Source organism: Oncorhynchus keta, chromosome 1, assembly GCF_023373465.1.
Source record: "Oncorhynchus keta strain PuntledgeMale-10-30-2019 chromosome 1, Oket_V2, whole genome shotgun sequence".
NCBI classification, from domain to species: Eukaryota; Metazoa; Chordata; class Actinopteri; order Salmoniformes; family Salmonidae; genus Oncorhynchus; species Oncorhynchus keta.
In genome coordinates this window covers 98910509-98934322 of record NC_068421.1, presented here as the reverse complement: position 1 = coordinate 98934322, position 23814 = coordinate 98910509, and the positions used below count along the sequence as shown (strand labels likewise).

The following is a 23814-nucleotide window of genomic DNA, read 5'->3' as shown; positions in this document are numbered from 1 at the left end:
GGGCGTCATGAGGGTTGCCAGGTAAGCGTCATGAGGGTTGCCAGGTGGGCGTCATGAGGGTTGCCAGGTGGGCGTCATGAGGGTTGCCAGGTGGGCGTCATGAGGGTGTCATGAGGGTTGCCAGGTGGGCGTCATGAGGGTTGCCAGGTAAGCGTTATGAGGGTTGCCATGTGGTGGTCATGAGGGTTGCCAGGTGGGCGTCATGAGGGTTGCCAGGTGGGCGTCATGAGGGTTGCCAGGTAAGCGTCATGAGGGTGTCATGAGGGTTGCCAGGTGGGCGTCATGAGGGTTGCCAGGTAAGCGTCATGAGGGTTGCCATGTGGTGGTCATGAGGGTTGCCAGGTGGGCGCCATGAGGGTTGCCAGGTGGGCGTCATGAGGGTGTCATGAGGGTTGCCAGGTGGGCGTCATGAGGGTGTCATGAGGGTTGCCAGGTGGGCGTCATGAGGGTTGCCAGGTAAGCGTCATGAGGGTTGCCAGGTGGTGGTCATGAGGGTTGCCAGGTGGGCGTCATGAGGGTTGCCAGGTGGGCGTCATGAGGGTTGCCAGGTGGGCGCCATGAGGGTTGCCAGGTGGGCGTCATGAGGGTGTCATGAGGGTTGCCAGGTGGGCGTCATGAGGGTGTCATGAGGGTTGCCAGGTGGGCGTCATGAGGGTTGCCAGGTAAGCGTCATGAGGGTTGCCAGGTGGTGGTCATGAGGGTTGCCAGGTGGGCGTCATGAGGGTTGCCAGGTGGGCGTCATGAGGGTTGCCAGGTGGGCGCCATGAGGGTTGCCAGGTGGACGTCATGAGGGTTGCCAGGTGGACGTCATGAGGGTTGCCAGGTGGTGGTCATGAGGGTTGCCAGGTGGTGGTCATGAGGGTTGCCAGGTGGGCGTCATGAGGGTGTCATGAGGGTTGCCAGGTGGGCGTCATGAGGGTGTCATGAGGGTTGCCAGGTGGGCGTCATGAGGGTTGCCAGGTAAGCGTCATGAGGGTTGCCAGGTGGTGGTCATGAGGGTTGCCAAGTGGGCGTCATGAGGGTTGCCAGGTGGGCGTCATGAGGGTTGCCAGGTGGGCGCCATGAGGGTTGCCAGGTGGACGTCATGAGGGTTGCCAGGTGGACGTCATGAGGGTTGCCAGGTGGTGGTCATGAGGGTTGCCAGGTGGTGGTCATGAGGGTTGCCAGGTGATGGTCATGAGGGTTGCCAGGTGGTGGTCATGAGGATTGCCAGGTGGGCATCATAAGGGGTTGCCAGGTAGGCGTCATGAGGGTTGCCAGGTGGGCGTAACGAGGGTTGCCAGGGGTTGCGTAACGAGGGTTGCCAGGGGATGCGTCAAGAGGGTTGCCAGGTGTGGGTCACGAGGGTTGCCAGGTGTGGGTCACGAGGGTTGCCAGGTGTGGGTCACGAGGGTTGCCAGGTGGGCGTCACGAGGGTTGCCAGGTGAGCGTAACGAGGCTGGCAGGTGCGTCATTAGGGTTGCCAGGTGGCGTCATGAGGGTTGCCAGGTTGGCGTCATGAGGGTTGCCAGGTGGGCGTCATGAGGGTGTCATGAGGGTTGCCAGGTGGGGGTCATGAGGGTTGCCAGGTGGGCGTCATGAGGGTGTCATGAGGGTTGCCAGGTGTGGGTCACGAGGGTTGCCAGGTGTGGGTCACGAGGGTTGCCAGGTGGGCGTCACGAGGGTTGCCAGGTGAGCGTAACGAGGGTTGCCAGGTGAGCGTCATGAGGGTTGCCAGGTGGTGGTCATGAGGGTTGCCAGGTGGTGGTCATGAGGGTTGCCAGGTGGTGGTCATGAGGGTTGCCAGGTGGTGGTCATGAGGGTTGCCAGGTGGTGGTCATGAGGGTTGCCAGGTGGTGGTCATGAGGGTTGCCAGGTGGGCGTCACGAGGGTTGCCAGGTGGGCGTCACGAGGGTTGCCAGGTGGGCGTCACGAGGGTTGCCAGGTGGGCGTCACGAGGGTTGCCAGGTGGGCGTCACGAGGGTTGCCAGGTGGGCGTCACGAGGGTTGCCAGGTGGGCGTCATGAGGGTGTCATGAGGGTTGCCAGGTGGGGGTCATGAGGGTTGCCAGGTGGGCGTCATGAGGGTGTCATGAGGGTTGCCAGGTGTGGGTCACGAGGGTTGCCAGGTGGGGGTCATGAGGGTGTCATGAGGGTTGCCAGGTGTGGGTCACGAGGGTTGCCAGGTGTGGGTCACGAGGGTTGCCAGGTGGGCTTCACGAGGGTTGCCAGGTGGGCGTCACGAGGGTTGCCAGGTGAGCGTAACGAGGGTTGCCAGGTGAGCGTAACGAGGGTTGCCAGGTGAGCGTCATGAGGGTTGCCAGGTGGTGGTCATGAGGGTTGCCAGGTGGTGGTCATGAGGGTTGCCAGGTGGTGGTCATGAGGGTTGCCAGGTGGTGGTCATGAGGGTTGCCAGGTGGGCGTCACGAGGGTTGCCAGGTGGGCGTCACGAGGGTTGCCAGGTGGGCGTCACGAGGGTTGCCAGGTGGGCGTCACGAGGGTTGCCAGGTGGGCGTCACGAGGGTTGCCAGGTGGGCGTCACGAGGGTTGCCAGGTGGGCGTCACGAGGGTTGCCAGGTGGGCGTCACGAGGGTTGCCAGGTGGGCGTCACGAGGGTTGCCACGTGGGCGTCAGGAGGGTTGCCAGGTGGACGTCACGAGGGTTGCCAGGTGGGCGTCACGAGGGTTGCCAGGTGGGCGTCACGAGGGTTGCCAGGTGGACGTCACGAGGGTTGCCAGGTAGGCGTCACGAGGGTTGCCAGGTGGGGGTCATGGGCCAGTGTTTAGTAAACCGGCGACGCCAAGCGGGTCGCCGTGACAGCATGCCTTTGGAACATCTGCATTTTAAACAGTAAATCATATTTTTTTTAAATCAATAATATCACAATAAATCCATTATTTATTTTAGTCAGGTCTGAAGAAACATTATGATATGAAGAAAATGTATTTCAGAAGAACAGAATACGAGTTGTCCTACTGTATGTTAACTGGCTACGCTCCATGCTATAGGGCTTTAGGCCTATTAATTTATCAGACTAGATATGCTTAGGTCCCCTGACATTATTTTATATTATTTTTTATAGTAAGAAGAATATAATTGAATTCAGCTGAATGAAATAGAAAGGTTCCTTATCCCATTCTGGAGCCAGTGCTCATATGCAGTAGCTATGTTGAGCGTAAACATGATCATTTAATACAGGTCCTATGCACTAGATTTGGCAACTCTTACTCACGAGAATAATGGCATAAATCAATAGAATGGAATGCTTCAATCAAGTTCACATCTTCTTTAGTGAAGCAAAGACATTTAGGGACAGGGGAGAAAATGCAACAACTCAAAATAAACGGGACAGATTTTCTATTGACATCAGGAAATAGAAAACTGTGAAAACGACCCAACATGTTTCTGATAATATTTCACTTCATATTGTATGTGGTTGAAATACCAGCAGCTGTTATGATGCTGATAAAGACAGCATCTTTACAGACGGTCCCTAACTGTGGTTGAACTACTATCAGCTGTTATGATGCTGTTGAAGACAGCACCTTTACAGACGGTCCCTAACTGTGGTTGAACTACTATCAGCTGTTATGATGCTGTTGAAGACAGCATCTTTACAGACGGTCCCTAACTGTGGTTGAAATGCTATCAGCTGTTATGATGCTGTTGAAGACAGCACCTTTACAGACGGTCCCTAACTGTGGTTGAACTACTATCAGCTGTTATGATGCTGTTGAAGACAGCACCTTTACAGACGGTATCGAACTGCACATTTACATTCTCTCAAGATTTCTCCACTCTTGTTCCCGAGTACATTTGGTATATAATTTTACTGCAATAAATACTTAATTATGCACGAGTTCATATTAAGGATACAGTGTCAACAACAACTATTTGAACCCTTTGGAATTACCTGGATTTCTGCATAAATTTGTCATAAAATTGACTGGGCCTCTCCAGAAGGTCAGGACTCTGACTGGGCCTCTCCAGAAGGTCAGGACTCTGACTGGGCCTCTCCAGAAGGTCAGGACTCTGACTGGGCCTCTCCAGAAGGTCAGGACTCTGACTGGGCCTCTCCAGAAGGTCAGGACTCTGACTGGGCCTCTCCAGAAGGTCAGGACTCTGACTGGGCCTCTCCAGAAGGTCAGGACTCTGACTGGGCCTCTCCAGAAGGTCAGGACTCTGACTGGGCCTCTCCAGAAGGTCAGGACTCTGACTGGGCCTCTCCAGAAGGTCAGGACTCTGACTGGGCCTCTCCAGAAGGTCAGGACTCTGACTGGGCCTCTCCAGAAGGTCAGGACTCTGACTGGGCCTCTCCAGAAGGTCAGGACTCTGACTGGGCCTCTCCAGAAGGTCAGGACTCTGACTGGGCCTCTCCAGAAGGTCAGGACTCTGACTGGGCCTCTCCAGAAGGTCAGGACTCTGACTGGGCCTCTCCAGAAGGTCAGGACTCTGACTGGGCCTCTCCAGAAGGTCAGGACTCTGACTGGGCCACTCCAGAAGGCGTATTTTCTTCTGTTGAAGCCATTATGTTGTTGATTTACTTCTGTGTTTTGGGTCGTTGTCCTGTTGCATCACCCAACTTCTGTTGAGCTTATGGCCAATTTGTATTAACGTGGACTGATGGACATCAAGGCTTCTAGAGATACTTTTGTAACCCTTTCCAGCTTTGGTCCTTCTGTAGCTCAGTTGGTAGAGCATGGCGCTTGTAACGCCAGGGTAGTGGGTTCAATTCCCGGGACCACCCATACGTAGAATGTATGCACACATGACTGTAAGTCGCTTTGGATAAAAGCGTCCGCTAAATGGCATATATTATTATATTATTATATTATTATTATTTATGCAAGTCAACATTTCTTAATCTTTGGACTTCTGAGATCTCTTTTGTTCGAGACATGGTTCACATCAGGCAATGCTTCTTGTGAATAGCAAACTCAAATTTTGTGAGTGTTCTTTCTGTATAGGGCAGGGCAGCTCTAACCAACATTTCCAATCTTGTCTCATTGATTGGACTCCAGGTTAGCTGACTCCTGACTCCAATTAGCTTTTTGAGACATCATTATCTTAGGGGGTTCACATACGTTTTCTTGCCACTGTATGTGAGAGGTTACAGATTTCATATTCCATTTAACCAATCTGAACAGTAGGCTACAGTTCCCTTGACCTATTTGAAGTCCCTGCCTTGTACAGTGCATTCGGGAAGAATTCAGACCCCTTCACTTTTTCCACATTTTGTTACGTTACAGCCTTATTCTAAAATGGATTCAGTTGTATTTTTTCCTCATCAATCTACACACAATACCCCATAATGACATCACAATACCCCATAATGACATCACAATACCCCAGAATGACAAAGCAGAAACAGGTTTTTAGACATTTTTAGCAAATGTATGAAATAAAAAAACTGAAATATCACATTTACATAAGTATTCAGACCCTTTATTCAGTACTTTGTTGAAGCACATTTGGCAGCAATTAAAGCCTTGTCTTCTTGGGTCTGATGCTACAAGCATGGCCCACCTACAGTACCACTCAAACGTTTGGACACACCTTCTCATTCAAGGGTTTTTCTTAATTTTTTTACTATTTTCTACATTGTAGAATAACAGTGAAGACATCAAAACTATTAAATAGCACATATGGAGTCATTTAGTAAGCAAAAAAAGTGTTAAACAAATCAAAATATATGTTAGATTCTTCTATGTAGCCACCCTCTACACACTCTTGGCATTCTCTCAACCAGCTTTACGTAAAATGCTTTTCCAACAGTATGGAAGGAATTCCCACATATGCTGAGCACTTGTTGGATGCTTTTCCTTCACTCTGCAGTCCGACTCATCCCAAACCATTTCATTAGAGTTACCAGCCTGGAGGTGTGTTGGCTCATTGTCCCGTTGAAAAACAAATGATAGTCCCACAAAGCGCAAACCACTGCATAATGCTGTGTTAGCCACGCTGGTCAAGTGTGCCTTGAATTCTAAATATATCACTGACAGCGTTACCACTAAAGCACCCCCACACCTCCTCCTCCATGCTTCACGGTGGGAACCACACATGCAGAGATAATCTGTTCACCTACTCTGCATCTCACAGAGACATGGCAGTTGGAACCAAAAATCTCAAATTTGGACTCATCAGACCAAAGGACAGATTTCCACTGGTCTAATGTCCATCTTCTTATTGGTGTCCTTTAGTAGTGGTTTCTTTGCAGCAATTCGACCATGAAGGCCGGATTCACACAGTCTCCTCTGAACAGTTGTTGTTGAGATGTGTCTGTTACTTAAACTCTGGGCTGCAATTTCTGAGTCTGGTAACTCTAATGAACTTCTCCTCTGCAGCAGAGGTAACTCTGGGTCTTCATTTCCTGTGGCGGTCCTCATGAGAGCCAGTTTCATAATGGTGCTTTGCTTTCTCTCTGCTTATTTGAGCTGTTCTTGCCATAATATGGACTTGGTCTTTTACCAAATAGGGCTATCCTCTGTATACCACCCCTACCTTGTCACAACTCAACTGTTTGGCTCAAACGCATTAAGAATGAAAGAAATTCCACAAATTAACTTTTAACAAGGCACACCTGCTAATTGAAATGCATTCCAGGTGACTACCTCATGAAGCTGGTTGAGAGAATTGCAAGAGTGTGCAAAGCTGTCATCAAGGCAAAGGTTGGCTACTTTGAAGAATCTCAAATATAAAATATATTTATATTTGTTTAACACGTTGTTTGTTTACTACATGATTCCATATTGTGTTATTTCATAGTTTTGATGTCTTCACTATTATTCTACAATGTAGAAAACAGTTCAAATAAAGAAAAACCCTTGAATGAGTACTGTACAAACTTTTGACTGGTACTGTATATTTGGAGAGTTTCTCCCATTCTTCTCTGCAGATCCTCTCAAGCTCTTTCAGGTTGGATGGGGAGTGTCGCTGCACAGATATTTTCAGGTCTCTCCAGAGATGTTCAATCGAGTTCAAGTCCGGGCTCTGGCGGGGCCACTCAAGGACATTCAGAGACTTGTCCCGAAGCTTCTCCTGCGTTGTCTTGGCTGTGTGCTTAGGGTCGGTGTCCTGTTGAAAGGTGAACTTTCCGTCTCCCAGTTCCTGCTGCTGAAAAACATCCCCACGGCATGATGCTGCAATCCTCATGCTTCACCGTAGGGATGATGCCAGGTTTCCTCCAAACGTGATGCTTGGCTTTCAGGCCAAAGAGTTCAATCTTGGTTAAAACAGACCAGAGAATTTTGTTTCTCATGGAATGAGAGTCCTTTAGGTGCCTTTTGGCAAACTCCAAGCGGGCTGTCACGAGCCTTCCGTCTGGCCACTCTACCATAAACGCCTGATTGGTGGAGTGCTGCAGAGATGGTTGTCCTTCTGGAAGGTTCTCCCATCTCCACAGGGGAACTTTGGAGCTCTGTCAGAGTGACCATCGGGTTCTTGGTCACCTCCCTGATCAAGGTCCTTCTCCCCCGATTGTTCAGTTTGGCCGGGCGGCCAGCTCCAGGAAGAGTCAATCCAAACGTCTTCCATTTAAGAATGATGGAGGCCACTGTGTTCTTGGGGACCTTCAATGCTGCAGGTATTTTTTGGTACCCTTCCCCAGATCTGTGCCTCAACACGATCCTATCTTGGGGCTCTATGGACAATCCCTTTGACCTCATGGCTTGTTTTTTGCTCTGACATGCACTGTCAACCGTGGGACATTATGTAGACAGGTGTGTGCCTTTTCTAAATCATGTCCAATCAATTGAATTTACCACTGGTGGACTCCAATCAAGTTGTAGAAACATCAATGGAAACAGGATGCAACTGAGCTCAATTTCAAGTCTCATAGCAAAGGGTCTGAACACTTATGTAAATAAGGTATTTGTTTTTAATTTTTAATTCCTGGTCAGAAATGTCTAAAAACCTGTTTTCTCTTTGTCATCATGGGATGTTTTTTTTCTTCTCATATTTAATCCATTTTAGAATAAGTCTGATAGATGGTAGACAACAGGGTGAGGCTGTAGCATAACAAAATGTCAAGGGGTCCGAGTACCTTCCGAATGTAAATAGAAGAAGAATGATACATTTATGGATTATTTTCTCTTTATTCAACCCACCCTTCAACCACACAGTATTGAATGACCCTAAACCCACCTGCCCCGCAGATATTTTATTTATTTTTATTTATTTAACCTTTTATTTAACCAGGCAAGTCAGTTAAGAACAAATTCTTATTTTCAATGACGGCCTGGGAACAGTGGGTTAACTGCCTTGTTCAGGGGAACAGTGGGTTAACTGCTTGTTCAGGGGAACAGTGGGTTAACTGCCTTGTTCAGGGGAACAGTGGGTTAACTGCCTTGTTCAGGGGAACAGTGGGGTTAACTGCCTTGTTCAGGGGAACAGTGGGTTAACTGCCTGTTCAGGGGAACAGTGGGTTAACTGCTTGTTCAGGGGAACAGTGGGTTAACTGCCTGTTCAGGGGAACAGTGGGTTAACTGCCTGTTCAGGGGAACAGTGGGTTAACTGCCTTGTTCAGGGGAACAGTGAGTTAAACTGCCTTGTTCAGGGGGAAGCTGATGTTGACCGTGGGGACTGCGGGTTATGAGTCAACCCGCACATCACTAGTGTGTGTGTTCCTGTTGTTTAATTCACTGATTGGCTGGAGTGGCTGTGTTTGTGTCTGTCTAATTCACTGATTGGCTGGAGTGGCTGTGTTTGTGTCTGTCTAATTCACTGATTGGCTGGAGTGGCTGTGTTTGTGTCTGTCTAATTCACTGATTGGCTGGAGTGGCTGTGTTTGTGTCTGTCTAATTCACTGATTGGCTGGAGTGTCTGTGTTTTTGTCTGTCTAATTCACTGCTGTAACGTTTTATCGGTACCAGATAATTCAGTTATTATTAGAGGATGATTTTATTATTATATTATCTATTTATTATTTATATATTGTCTACATGTTATAAAGTGGTCTGAATGGGGAGGGGAAAACTGAAAACTAGCTGTTATTGGCAGAGAGATTCGGAACTCTCTTTCTTATTGGTCTATTAACTAATTGCTCACCTGGTGATGTCATAAGGCCGGCCAAAACTCCATCCCACCAAAACAATCTGACATTTCAGTCAGTCTTTTCAAACAGCTCTTACACTTAAAGGGCATTATCATAGTAATAATTTTCACAGTATTATTCCAATCTCATAGTGTTGGAAATCACTTTTTTCACTGCACTGGTCCTTTAAAGGTCATTTCCAATTGTGCCAATAAATGCAACGTTTACCGTGAATCCAGTCTCCGCTAACGCGGAAAACATTTCAATTTAAATCACGTTGTTACGCGGAACTTCAGATTGAGTAGAGAGCCCTTACTTTGTTAAGTAAATGATAAATACTTCACCTCTATTCTCCAGGGTTGACCATTGGAACAACGAGAAAGAGCGTGTAGTTCTGATCACAGACAACTCCCTGCTGGTCTGTAAGTACGACTTCATCATGCTCAACATTGAGCAGATACAGAAAATCCCTCTCAACTTCATAGACCGCATCTCCCATGGCAACTTCAGCTTCCCCCAGCGGTCTCTCCTCAAGTGAGTACCCCTCTCCTCCTCTCTCCTCTCTCCTCCTTTCCTCCTTTCCTCTCCTCCTCACGCGAGTACCCCTGTCCTCTCCTCCTTTCCTCTCCTCCTCATGTGAGTACCCCTCTCCTTTCCTCCTTTCCTCTCCTCCTCACGTGAGTACCCCTGTCCTCTCCTCCTTTCCTCCTCTCTTCACGCGAGTACCCCTCTCCTCTCCTCCTTTCCTCCTTTCCTCTCCTCCTCACGTGAGTACCCCTCTCCTCTCCTCCTTTCCTCTCCTCCTCACGCGAGTACCCCTCTCCTCCTCTCTCCTCCTTTCCTCCTTTCCTCTCCTCCTCACGTGAGTACCCCTGTCCTCTCCTCCTTTCCTCTCCTCACGCGAGTACCCCTGTCCTCTCCTCCTTTCCTCTCCTCCTCACGCGAGTACCCGTCTCCTCTCCTCCTTTACTCCTTTCCTCTCCTCCTCACGTGAGTACCCCTCTCCTCTCCTCCTTTCCTCCTTTCCTCTCCTCCTCACGTGAGTACCCCTCTCCTCTCCTCCTTTACTCCTTTCCTCTCCTCCTCACGTGAGTACCCCTCCCCTCTCCTCCTTTCCTCTCCTCCTCACGTGAGTACCCCTCTCCTCCTCCTTTCCTCCTTTCCTCTCCTCCTCACGTGAGTACCCCTCTCCTCTCCTCCTTTACTCCTTTCCTCTCCTCCTCACGGGAGTACCCCTCTCCTCTCCTCCTTTCCTCCTTTCCTCTCCTCCTCACATGAGTACCCCTCTCCTCCTTTCCTCCTTTCCTCTCCTCCTCACATGAGTACCCCTCTCCTCTCCTCCTTTACTCCTTTCCTCTCCTCCTCACGTGAGTACCCCTGTCCTCTCCTCCTTTCCTCTCCTCCTCACGTGAGTACCCCTCTCCTCTCCTCCTCTTCTCTTCTTTCCTCTCCTTTCCTCTCTCCTCTCCTTTCCTCCTCTCCTCTCCTCCTCACATAAGTATCCCTCCCTTCCATCTCCATCACTCCCTCTCCTCTTCCTTCTCCTCCTCCTCTTGCTCCTCCTCCTTATCCCTTTCCCTCCTGTTCAAAAGTCCTCTACAATAATTTCCCCAATAATTCCTCCTTTCCAATGCTTTCTAACAGCTGCTTTTGTCCGTGTTAATATTTCCATAATAAACAGTCTGTATGAGCTGTTGTCATCCCAACAGTTCGTGCTCTATCTCTGTATATTCAGGGCCAGAGGGCCGATTCTGACTTAGGAATGTACACCTTTCCTACTTCATACTTGTCAGTATTTGGTATTCAGGCTTACCTTATTCAGTCGCATAAGGTTTGGCTACCTCGTGCTCTCTGAATGCATTTCATTCAACCACTAGAAACCCACTTGCTGGCCAACAGCTTTTCTTTTTAGCTAAGGGTTGGATCAGCTTTAATATTGTGGATAGAAGGTTTCTTCCACCAATGTAATTGTCTGCATCATTTCCAATACCCCATATATTGTTTGGGTAAATATATCTACATACATACATGCATGCATACAGTATATACAGACATTTAATCCTAGTAAACATTCCCTGTTTCAGGTCAGTTAGGATCACCACTTTATTTTAAGAATGTGAAATGTCAGAATAATAGTAGAGAGAGATTTCTTTCAGTTTTTATTTCTTTCATCACATTCCCAGTGGGTCAGAAGTTTACATACACTCAATTAGTATTTGGTAGCATCGCCTTTTAAATTGTTTAACTTGGGTCAAACGTTTCGGGTAGCCTTCCACAAGCTTCCCACAATAAGTAGGGTGAATTTTGGCCCATTCCTCCTGACAGAGCTGGTGTGACTGAGTCAGGTTTGTAGGCCTCCTTGCTCACACACGCTTTTTCAGTTCTGCCCACACATTTTCTATGGGATTGAGGTCAGGGCTTTGTGATGGCCACTCCAATACCTTGACTTTGTTGTCCTTAAGCCATTTTTCCACAACTTTGGAAGTATGCTTGGGGTCATTGTCCATTTGGAAGACCCATTAGGGACCAAGCTTTAACTTCCTGACTGATGTCTTGAGATGCTTCAAAATATCCACATAATTTTCCTTCCTTCAATGCCATCTATTTTGTGAAGTGCACCTTACAGTGAAATGCTGAATACAACAGGTGTAGTAGACCTTACAGTGAAATGCTGAATACAACAGGTGTAGTAGACCTTACAGTGAAATGCTGAATACAACAGGTGTAGTAGACCTTACCGTGAAATGCTGAATACAACAGGTGTAGTAGACCTTACAGTGAAATGCTGAATACAACAGGTGTAGTAGACCTCACAGTGAAATGCTGAATACAACAGGTGTAGTAGACCTTACAGTGAAATTCTGAATACAACAGATGTAGTAGACCTCACAGTGAAATGCTGAATACAACAGGTGTAGTAGACCTAACAGTGAAATGCTGAATACAACAGGTGTAGTAGACCTCACAGTGAAATGCTGAATACAACAGGTGTAGTAGACCTTACAGTGAAATGCTGAATACAACAGGTGTAGTAGACCTCACAGTGAAATGATGAATACAACAGGTGTAGGTAGACCTTACAGTGAAATGCTTACTTACAGGCTCTAACCAATGGTGCGGGGAAAAAAAGGTGTGTGTGTGTGTGTGTAGGTAAGTAAAGAAATAAAACAACAGTAAAAAGACAGGCTATAAAAGTAGCGAGGCTATAAAAGTAGCGAGGCTATATACATTAGAGAGGCTATAAAAGTAGAGAGGCTATATACAGACACCTGTTAGTCAGGCTGATTGAGGTAGTATGTACATGTAGATATGGTTAAAGTGACTATGCATATATGATAAACAGAGAGTAGAAGCAGTGTCAGCAGTCTTATGGCTTGATGGTAAAAACTGTTGAGAAGCATTTTTGTCCAAGACTTGTCACTGCTTGTCTATGACTGGGGTGGCTGGGGCCTTTGACAATTATTAGGGCCTTCCTCTGACACCACCTGGTGTAGAGGTCCTGGATGGCAGGAAGCTTGTCCCCAGTGATGTACTAGGCCGTACGCACTACCCTCTGTTGTGCCTTGCGGTCGGAGGCTGAACAATTGCCATAACAGGCAGTGATGCAACTGGTCAGGATGCTCTCGATGTTGCAGCTGTAGAACCTTTTGAGGGGGAATAGGCTTTGTCATGCCCTCTTCATGACTGCCTTGGTGTGTTTGGACCAATCTAGTTTGTTGATGATGTGGACACCAAGGAATTTGAAGCTCACAACCTGCTCCACTACAGCCCTGTCGATGAGAATGGGGAGGTACTCGGTGCTCCTTTACCTGTAGTCCACAATCATCTCCTTAGTCTTGGTTACGTTGAGGGATAGGTTGTTATTCGGGCACCACTCGGCCAGGTCTCTGACCTCCTCCCTATAGGCTGTCTCGTCGTTGTTAGTGATCAGGCCTACCACTGTTGTGTCGTCAGCAAACTTAATGATGGTGTTGGGAGTCGTGCCTGGCCATGCAGTCGTGGGTGAACAGGTAGTACAGGAGGGGACTGAGCACGCACCCCTGGGGAGCTCCAGTGTTGAGGATCAGCGTGGCAGATGTGTTGCTACCTACCCTCACCACCTGGGGGCGGCCAGATTCCAGAAGTCCAGATTCCAGTTGCAGAGTGAGGTGTTTTAGTCCCAGGCTCCTTAGCTTGGTGATGAGCTCTAAGGGTACTATGACGTTGAACTCTGAGCTGTAGTTAATGAACAGCATTCTCACATAGGTGTTCCTTTTGTCCAGGTGGGAAAGGGCAGTGTAGAGTGCAATAGAGATTGCATCATCTGTGGATCTGTTTGGGCCGGTATGGAAATTGGAGTGGGTCTAGGGTTTCTGGGATATTGGTGTTGATGTGAGCCATGACCAGCCTTTCAAAGCACTTCATGGCTATGGAAGTGAGTGCTACGGGTCTGTAGTAATTTAGGCAGGTTGCCTTTGTGTTCTCGGGCACAGGGACTATAGTGGTCTGCTTGAAGAATGTTGGTTTTACAGACTCAATCAGGGACTGGTTGAAAATGTCAGTGAAGACACCTGCCAGTTAGTCAGCACACGTCCTGGTAATCCGTCTGGCCCCGCAGCCTTGTGTATGTTGACCTGTTTAAAGGTCTTACTCACGTCGGCTACGGACAATGTGATCACACAGTCGTCCGGAACAGCTGATGCTCTCATGCATGCTTCAGTGTTGCTTGCCCCGAAGCGAGCATAGATGTGATTTAGCTCGTCTGGTAGGCTCGTGTCAATGGGCAGCTCGCGGCTGTGCTTCCCTTTGTAATCTGTAATCGTTTGCAAGCCCTGCCACATCCGACGAGCGCCGGAGCCGGTGTAGTATGATTCAATCTTAGCCCTGTATTGACGCGTTGCCTGTTTGATGGTTCGTCGCAGGGCATAGCGGGATTTCTTGGAAGCTCCAACCACTGATAACAGTGTTATCAGTATTAGCAGTGTTTGGAGGTGGCAGTGTTTGGAGGTGGCAGTGTTTGGAGGTGGCAGTGTTTGGAGGTGGCAGTGTTTGGAGGTGGCAGTGTTTGGAGGTGGCAGTGTTTGGAGGTGGCAGTATTGGCAGTGTTTGGAGGTGGCAGTATTAGCAGTGGTTGGAGGTGGCAGTATTAGCAGTGGTTGGAGGTGGCAGTATTAGCAGTGGTTGGAGGTGGCAGTGGTTGGAGGTGGCAGTATGAGCTGTGGTTGGAGGTGGCAGTATTAGCAGTGGTTGGAGGTGGCAGTATTAGCAGTGGTTGGAGGTGGCAGTATTAGCAGTGGTTGGAGGTGGCAGTATTAGCAGTGGTTGGAGGTGGCAGTATTAGCAGTGGTTGGAGGTGGCAGTATTAGCAGTGGTTGGAGGTGGCAGTATTAGCAGTGGTTGGAGGTGGCAGTATTAACAGTGGTTGGAGGTGGCAGTATTAGCAGTGGTTGGATGTGGCAGTATTAGCAGTGGTTGGAGGTGGCAGTATTAGCAGTGGTTGGAGGTGGCAGTATGAGCTGTGGTTGGAGGTGGCAGTATGAGCTGTGGTTGGAGGTGGCAGTATGAGCTGTGGTTGGAGGTGGCAGTATGAGCTGTGGTTGGAGGTGGCAGTATGAGCTGTGGTTGGAGGTGGCAGTATTAGCAGTGGTTGGAGGTGGCAGTATTAGCAGTGGTTGGAGGTGGCAGTATTAGCAGTGGTTGGAGGTGGCAGTATTAGCAGTGGTTGGAGGTGGCAGTATTAGCAGTGGTTGGAGGTGGCAGTATTAGCAGTGGTTGGAGGTGGCAGTATTAGCAGTGGTTGGAGGTGGCAGTATTAGCAGTGGTTGGAGGTGGCAGTATTAGCAGTGGTTGGAGGTGGCAGTATTAGCAGTGGTTGGAGGTGGCAGTATTAACAGTGGTTGGAGGTGGCAGTATTAGCAGTGGTTGGAGGTGGCAGTATTAGCAGTGGTTGGAGGTGGCAGTATTAGCAGTGGTTGGAGGTGGCAGTATTAGCAGTGGTTGGAGGTGGCAGTATTAGCAGTGGTTGGAGGTGGCAGTATTAGCAGTGGTTGGAGGTGGCAGTATGAGCTGTGGTTGGAGGTGGCAGTATGAGCTGTGGTTGGAGGTGGCAGTATTAGCAGTGGTTGGAGGTGGCAGTATTAACAGTGGTTGGAGGTGGCAGTATTAGCAGTGGTTGGAGGTGGCAGTATTAGCAGTGGTTGGAGGTGGCAGTATTAGCAGTGGTTGGAGGTGGCAGTATTAGCAGTGGTTGGAGGGGGAAGTTATCAATGAAATTAGACTCAGATGATTGCCATTCAAAAAAAGAGAGGGAGATGTAACATTTCTTTAGGCCAGAGTGAACTGTATCAGGGTTAGGATTGGGAGAGAATGTGAAAGGGGGAGAGTGAGGAAGAGAGTGAGTGAGGAAGAGAGTGAGTGAGGAGGAAGAGAGTGAGTGAGGAGGAAGAGTGAGTGAGGAGGAAGAGAGTGAGTGAGGAAGAGAGTGAGTGAGGAAGAGAGTGAGTGAGGAAGAGAATGAGTGAGGAGGGAGAGAGAGGAAGAGAGTGAGTGAGTGAGGAAGAGAGTGAGTGAGGAAGAGAGTGAGTGAGGATGAGGAGAGAGAGTGAGGACCGTTCTGAGGAAAGAGAATGAGTCTTGAGGAAGGAGGCCAGTGATGTGTTGTCTTGCCTGTTCACTGGACCGTTCTGAGGAAGAGAGTGAGTGTGCTGTGCAGGAAGAGTGACATGTGACTGGACCGTTCTGAGGAAGAGAGTGAGTGAGGAAAGGCCAGATGGCTCTGTTCACTGGATGTGCTGTAAAGGCCAGTGACATGTCGTTGTCTTGCCTGTTCAGAGACCAAGGCCAGTGACATGTCATTGTCTTGCCTGTTCACTGGACCGTTCTGTGCTGTGCAGGACCAAGGCCAGTGACATGTCATTGTCTTGCCTGTTCACTGGACCGTTCTGTGCTGTGCAGGACCAAGGCCAGTGACTTGCCTGTTCATGTTCTGTGCTGTCTGACATGTCATTGTCTTGCCTGTTCACTGGACCGTTCTGTGCTGTGCAGGACCAAGGCCAGTGACATGTCATTGTCTTGCCTGTTCACTGGACACCAAGGCCAGTGACATGTCATTGTCTTGCCTGTTCACTGGACCGTTCTGTGCTGTGCAGGACCAAGGCCAGTGACATGTCGTTGTCTTGCCTGTTCACTGGACCGTTCTGTGCTGTGCAGGACCAAGGCCAGTGACATGTCGTTGTCTTGCCTGTTCACTGGACCGTTCTGTGCTGTGCAGGACCAAGGCCAGTGACATGTCGTTGTCTTGCCTGTTCACTGGACCGTTCTGTGCTGTGCAGGACCAAGGCCAGTGACATGTCGTTGTCTTGCCTGTTCACTGGACCGTTCTGTGCTGTGCAGGACCAAGGCCAGTGACATGTCGTTGTCTTGCCTGTTCACTGGACCGTTCTGTGCTGTGCAGGACCAAGGCCAGTGACATGTCATTGTCTTGCCTGTTCACTGGACCGTTCTGTGCTGTGCAGGACCAAGGCCAAGGCCAGTGTTCACATGTCATTGTCTTGCCTGTTCACTGGACCGTTCTGTGCTGTGGCCAGTGGACTGGACCAAGGCCAGTGACATGTCATTGTCTTGCCTGTTCACTGGACCGTTCTGTGCTGTGCAGGACCAAGGCCAGTGACATGTCATTGTCTTGCCTGTTCACTGGACCGTTCTGTGCTGTGCAGGACCAAGGCCAGTGACATGTCATTGTCTTGCCTGTTCACTGGACCGTTCTGTGCTGTGCAGGACCAAGGCCAGTGACGTGTCGTTGTCTTGCCTGTTCACTGGACCGTTCTGTGCTGTGCAGGACCAAGGCCAGTGACGTGTCGTTGTCTTGCCTGTTCACTGGACCATTCTGTGCTGTGCTGGACCAGGGTCTACTATGGAGCTTTGTCTCCCCTTAGTGTTTAACACACACACCAACACCTCCTTAATCTGGATCTTCATCTGGATCCCCATTAGCTGACACGTTCAACCTATCCCTGACCCGGTCTGTAATACCAACTGCTTTCAAGCACACCACCATGCTCCCCGTGCCCAAGGACGTCAAGGTAACCTTCCTAAATTACTTTTGCCCCGTACCACATCTAAAGCCATGAAAGGCTTTGAAAAGGCTAGTCATGGCTCAGATCAACACCATCATCCCAGACACCCTGTACCCACTCCAGTTCGCACACCGCCCCAAACAGATCCACAGATGACGCAATCTCTATTGCACTACACACTCCTCTCACCCACCTGGACAAAAGCAACACCTATGTGAGAATGCTGTTCATTGACTACAGTTCTGCATTCAACAACATAGTATCCTCCAGTTTCATCACCAAACTCAGGACCCTGGGACTGATCACCTACCCCTGTTCGAAGGCACTTCAATCTCTTGTGTTGCTCATTCACCCTCTGAATGGCACACATACATAATCCATATCTGAATCGTCTAGAGGTTTAACAACCCTCCTTTAACCCATAAGAGTCTAAGCCCTGTTTAAGCCCGGGGGGAGGGGGGTTCTACTAAGCTATATGGAATTGTTTTAAGAAGGTCATACCAAGGATCATTTAGTTGAATTTTAAGACCTCTTGAAGTATTAAAATATATATATATATATATAAAAATATATATTTTATTAAAAATAAATGTTGGGGCCTTCCTTCTATTAGAAACACATTGATTAAACAACAGGTAATCCCCCTAAAACATCATTCACTACCTGGAACAACAGATAGTCCCCCTAAAACATCATTCACTACCTGGAACAACAGATAGTCCCCCTAAAACATCATTCACTACCTGGAACAACAGATAGTCCCCCTAAAACATCATTCACTACCTGGAACAGCAGATAGTCCCCCTAAAACATTATTCACTACCTGGAACAGCAGATAGTCCCCCTAAAACATCATTCACTACCTGGAACAACAGATAGTCCCCCTAAAACATCATTCACTACCTGGAACAACAGATAGTCCCCCTAAAACATCATTCACTACCTGGAACAACAGATAGTCCCCCTAAAACATCATTCACTACCTGGAACAACAGATAGTCCCCCTAAAACATCATTCACTACCTGGAACAACAGATAGTCCCCCTAAAACATCATTCACTACCTGGAACAGCAGATAGTCCCCCTAAAACTTCATTCACTACCTGGAACTGCAGATAGTCCCCCTAAAACATCATTCACTACCTGGACCTGCAGATAGTCCCCCTAAAACATCATTCACTACCTGGAACAACAGATAGTCCCCCTAAAACATCATTCACTACCTGGAACAACAGATAGTCCCCCTAAAACATCATTCACTACCTGGAACAGCAGATAGTCCCCCTAAAACTTCATTCACTACCTGGAACTGCAGATAGTCCCCCTAAAACATCATTCACTACCTGGACCAGCAGATAGTCCCCCTAAAACATCATTCACTACCTGGAACAACAGATAGTCCCCCTAAAACATCATTCACTACCTGGAACAGCAGATAGTCCCCCTAAAACTTCATTCACTACCTGGAACTGCAGATAGTCCCCCTAAAACATCATTCACTACCTGGACCAGCAGATAGTCCCCCTAAAACATCATTCACTACCTGGAACAACAGATAGTCCCCCTAAAACATCATTCACTACCTGGAACAGCAGATAGTCCCCCTAAAACTTCATTCACTACCTGGAACTGCAGATAGTCCCCCTAAAACATCATTCACTACCTGGACCAGCAGATAGTCCCCCTAAAACATCATTCACTACCTGGAACAGCAGATAGTCCCCCTAAAACATCATTCACTACCTGGAACTGCAGATAGTCCCCCTAAAACATCATTCACTACCTGGAACAGCAGATAGTCCCCCTAAAACATCATTCACTACCTGGAACAGCAGATAGTCCCCCTAAAACATCATTCACTACCTGGAACAGCAGATAGTCCCCCTAAAACATCATTCACTACCTGGAACAGCAGATAGTCCCCCTAAAACATCATTCACTACCTGGAACAGCAGATAGTCCCCCTAAAACATCATTCACTACCTGGAACAGCAGATAGTCCCCCTAAAACATCATTCACTACCTGGAACAGCAGATAGTCCCCCTAAAACATCATTCACTACCTGGAACAGCAGATAGTCCCCCTAAAACATCATTCACTACCTGGAACAGCAGATAGTCCCCCTAAAACATCATTCACTACCTGGAACAGCAGATAGTCCCCCTAAAACATCATTCACTACCTGGAACAGCAGATAGTCCCCCTAAAACATCATTCACTACCTGGAACAGCAGATAGTCCCCCTAAAACATCATTCACTACCTGGAACAGCAGATAGTCCCCCTAAAACATCATTCACTACCTGGAACAGCAGATAGTCCCCCTAAAACATCATTCACTACCTGGAACAGCAGATAGTCCCCCTAAAACATCATTCACTACCTGGAACAGCAGATAGTCCCCCTAAAACATCATTCACTACCTGGAACAGCAGATAGTCCCCCTAAAACATCATTCACTACCTGGAACAGCAAAAAGAACTGGGACATTTTCAGCTTCCAGGAGTTGTGTACAGATCCTTGCGACATGGGGGCGTTGTCATGCCGAAACACGAGGTGATGGCGGCTGATGAATGGCACGACAACAGGCCTCAGAATCTCGTCACGGTATCTCTGTGCATTCAAATTGACATCAATAAAATGCAATTGTTCGTTGTTTGTAGCTTATACCTGACCATACCATAACCCCACCTCCACCATGGGGCACTCTGTTCACAATGTTGACATCAGCAAGCACCATACCATAACCCCCCACCATGGGGCACTCTGTTCACAACCCCCCCCATGGGGCCCTCTGTTCACAACGTTGACATCAGCAACCCGCTGTCTGCCATCTGCCCGGTACAAGCCTGGGATTCATCTGTGAAGAGCACACTTCTCCAGTGTGCCAGTGGCCATGGAAGGTGAGCATTCCGACCACTGCAGATGGGTACGACGACGTGAACTGCAGTCAGGTCAAGACCCTGGTGACTACGACAAGCACGCTGATGAGCTTCCCCGAAACGACAGTTTCTGACAGTTTGTGCTGAAATAATTTGGTTGTTCAAACCCACAGTGTCATCATGTAACGTGTAGGCTAAGAATCGGGACGCAAGTACGGGGAGTGAATTTAATCAATAACGTAACATGGAACAAAACAAAATACAGGAGTAGCATACAGACAGAAACACAGGAACAGAATCAATAACACCTCAGGGAAAGACCCAACGATGGTGACAGATATAGGGGAGTCCAGGGGAGTCTCATCACGCACAGGTGTGCATAACGATGGTGACAGATATAGGGGAGTCCAGGGGAGTCTCATCACGCACAGGTGTGCATAACGATGGTGACAGATATAGGGGAGTCCAGGGGAGTCTCATCACGCACAGGTGTGCATAACGATGGTGACAGATATAGGGGAGTCCAGGGAGTCTCATCACGCGCAGGTGTGCATAACGATGGTGACAGATATAGGGAGTCCAGGGAGTCTCATCACGCACAGGTGTGCATAACGATGGTGACAGATATAGGGAGTCCAGGGGAGTCTCATCACGCACAGGTGTGCATAACGATGGCGGCAGATATAGGGGAGTCCAGGGAGTCTCATCACGCACAGGTGTGCATAACGATGGTGACAGATATAGGGAGTCCAGGGAGTCTCATCACGCGCAGGTGTGCATAACGATGGTGACAGATATAGGGGAGTCCAGGGGAGTCTCATCACGCACAGGTGTGCATAACGATGGTGACAGATATAGGGGAGTCCAGGGGAGTCTCATCACGCACAGGTGTGCATAACGATGGTGACAGATATAGGGGAGTCCAGGGGAGTCTCATCACGCACAGGTGTGCATAACGATGGTGACAGATATAGGGGAGTCCAGGGGAGTCTCATCACGCACAGGTGTGCATAACGATGGTGACAGATATAGGGGAGTCCAGGGGAGTCTCATCACGCACAGGTGTGCATAACGATGGTGACAGATATAGGGGAGTCCAGGGGAGTCTCATCACGCACAGGTGTGCATAACGATGGTGACAGATATAGGGAGTCCAGGGAGTCTCATCACGCGCAGGTGTGCATAACGATGGTGACAGATATAGGGGAGTCCAGGGGAGTCTCATCACACACAGGTGTGCATAACGATGGTGACAGATATAGGGGAGTCCAGGGGAGTCTCATCACGCACAGGTGTGCATAACGATGGTGACAGATATAGGGGAGTCCAGGGGAGTCTCATCACGCACAGGTGTGCATAACGATGGTGACAGATATAGGGGAGTCCAGGGGAGTCTCATCACGCACAGGTGTGCATAACGATGGTGACAGATATAGGGGAGTCCAGGGGAGTCTCATCACGCACAGGTGTGCATAACGATGGTGACAGATATAGGGGAGTCCAGGGGAGTCTCATCACCCGCAGGTGTGCATAACGATGGTGACAGATATAGGGGAGTCCAGGGGAGTCTCATCACGCACAGGTGTGCATAACGATGGTGACAGATATAGGGGAGTCCAGGGGAGTCTCATCACGCACAGGTGTGCATAACGATGGTGACAGATATAGGGGAGTCCAGGGGAGTCTCATCACGCACAGGTGTGCATAACGATGGTGACAGATATAGGGGAGTCCAGGGGAGTCTCATCACGCGCAGGTGTGCATAACGATGGCGGCAGGTGTGCATAACGATGGTGACAGATATAGGGGAGTCCAGGGGAGTCTCTCACGCACAGGTGTGCATAACGATGGTGACAGATATAGGGGAGTCCAGGGGAGTCTCATCACGCGCAGGTGTGCATAACGATGGTGACAGATATAGGGGAGTCCAGGGGAGTCTCATCACGCGCAGGTGTGCATAACGATGCTGACAGATATAGGGGAGTCCAGGGGAGTCTCATCACGCACAGGTGTGCATAACGATGGTGACAGATATAGGGGAGTCCAGGGGAGTCTCATCACGCACAGGTGTGCATAACGATGGTGACAGATATAGTGGAGTCCAGGGGAGTCTCATCACGCACAGGTGTGCATAACGATGGTGACAGATATAGGGAGTCCAGGGAGTCTCATCACGCACAGGTGTGCATAACGATGGTGACAGATATAGGGAGTCCAGGGGAGTCTCATCACGCACAGGTGTGCATAACGATGGTGACAGATATAGGGGAGTCCAGGGAGTCTCATCACGCACAGGTGTGCATAACGATGGTGACAGATATAGGGAGTCCAGGGGAGTCTCATCACACACAGGTGTGCATAACGATGGTGACAGATATAGGGGAGTCCAGGGAGTCTCATCACGCACAGGTGTGCATAACGATGGTGACAGATATAGGGAGTCCAGGGAGTCTCATCACGCACAGGTGTGCATAACGATGGTGACAGATATAGGGGAGTCCAGGGAGTCTCATCACGCGCAGGTGTGCATAACGATGGTGACAGATATAGGGAGTCCAGGGAGTCTCATCACGCGCAGGTGTGCGTAACGATGGTGACAGATATAGTGGAGTCCAGGGAGTCTCATCACGCACAGGTGTGCATAACGATGGTGACAGATATAGGGAGTCAGGGAGTCTCATCACGCACAGGTGTGCATAACGATGGTGACAGATATAGGGAGTCCAGGGGAGTCTCATCACGCACAGGTGTGCATAACGATGGTGACAGATATAGGGGAGTCCAGGGGAGTCTCATCACGCACAGGTGTGCATAACGATGGTGACAGATATAGGGAGTCCAGGGAGTCTCATCACACACAGGTGTGCATAACGATGGTGACAGATATAGGGAGTCCAGGGAGTCTCATCACGCACAGGTGTGCATAACGATGGTGACAGATATAGGGAGTCCAGGGGAGTCTCATCACGCACAGGTGTGCATAACGATGGTGACAGATATAGGGAGTCCAGGGGAGTCTCATCACGCACAGGTGTGCATAACGATGGTGACAGATATAGGGGAGTCCAGGGGAGTCTCATCACGCGCAGGTGTGCGTAACGATGGTGACAGATATAGGGGAGTCCAGGGGAGTCATCACACACAGGTGTGCATAACGATGGTGACAGATATAGGGGAGTCCAGGGGAGTCTCATCACGCGCAGGTGTGCGTAACGATGGTGACAGATATAGGGGAGTCCAGGGGAGTCTCATCACGCACAGGTGTGCATAACGACGGCGGCAGGTGTGCGTAACGTAGTAATGAGTAAACTGGCCAAAGTGAGCGCCGGGGATTAGACCTGACACATCAAATCAAATCAAATCAAATGTATTTATAAAGCCCTTCATACATCAGCTGATATCTCAAAGTGCTGTACAGAAACCCAGCCTAAAACCCCAAACAGCAAACAATGCAGGTGTAAAAGCACGGCTGACACATCAGCTGTCCAGGTGGCTGGTCTCAGACAGGTGAAGAATCCAGATGTGCAGTTCTGTCACGTTCTGACCTTAGTTCCTCTGGTTTGTCTTTGTTTTAGTCTGGTCAAGGGGGCGTGAGTCGGGGTGCGTTTGTCTATGTTCCGTTTTCTATGTTGTGTTTTCGCGTTTGGTCTGGTATGGTTCTCAATCAGAGGCAGGTGTCGTTAGTTGTCTCTGATTGAGAATCATACTTAGGGAGCCTTTTCCCACTATGTGTTTCGTGGGTGTTTATTTTCTGTCTTTGTGGATGTCACCAGACAGGACTGTTTCGTATCTTTCTCGTTGTTATTTTTGTTTTAGTGTTCTGAGTTGAATAAATATCGTCATGAACACGTACCACGCTACGCTTTGGT

The 23814-nt window shown here is 49.0% G+C and overlaps 1 protein-coding gene and 1 long non-coding RNA gene across 3 annotated transcripts in view; both read left to right on the top strand.

Annotated features, from left to right (window-relative positions):
• The window catches only part of LOC118381429 (tumor protein p63-regulated gene 1-like protein), a 32277-nt gene extending 22730 nt beyond the window's left edge, over positions 1 to 9547 (top strand). The window contains exon 4 of the mRNA XM_052525901.1: positions 9367 to 9547. Within this exon, the coding sequence (XP_052381861.1) occupies positions 9367 to 9547 (181 nt within the window). The remainder of the gene's footprint in view (positions 1 to 9366) is intronic.
• Positions 9548 to 20176: 10629 nt separating this feature from the next.
• Positions 20177 to 21716, top strand: LOC127908962 (uncharacterized). 2 transcript variants are annotated; one of them, XR_008069222.1, is made up of 4 exons: positions 20177 to 20434; positions 20718 to 21065; positions 21180 to 21411; positions 21470 to 21716. It is a non-coding gene; the product is annotated as an uncharacterized LOC127908962 (long non-coding RNA). The 2 variants fall into 2 exon arrangements; XR_008069233.1 differs by having other exon boundaries at positions 21122 to 21411.
• Positions 21717 to 23814: the final 2098 nt, after the last annotated feature.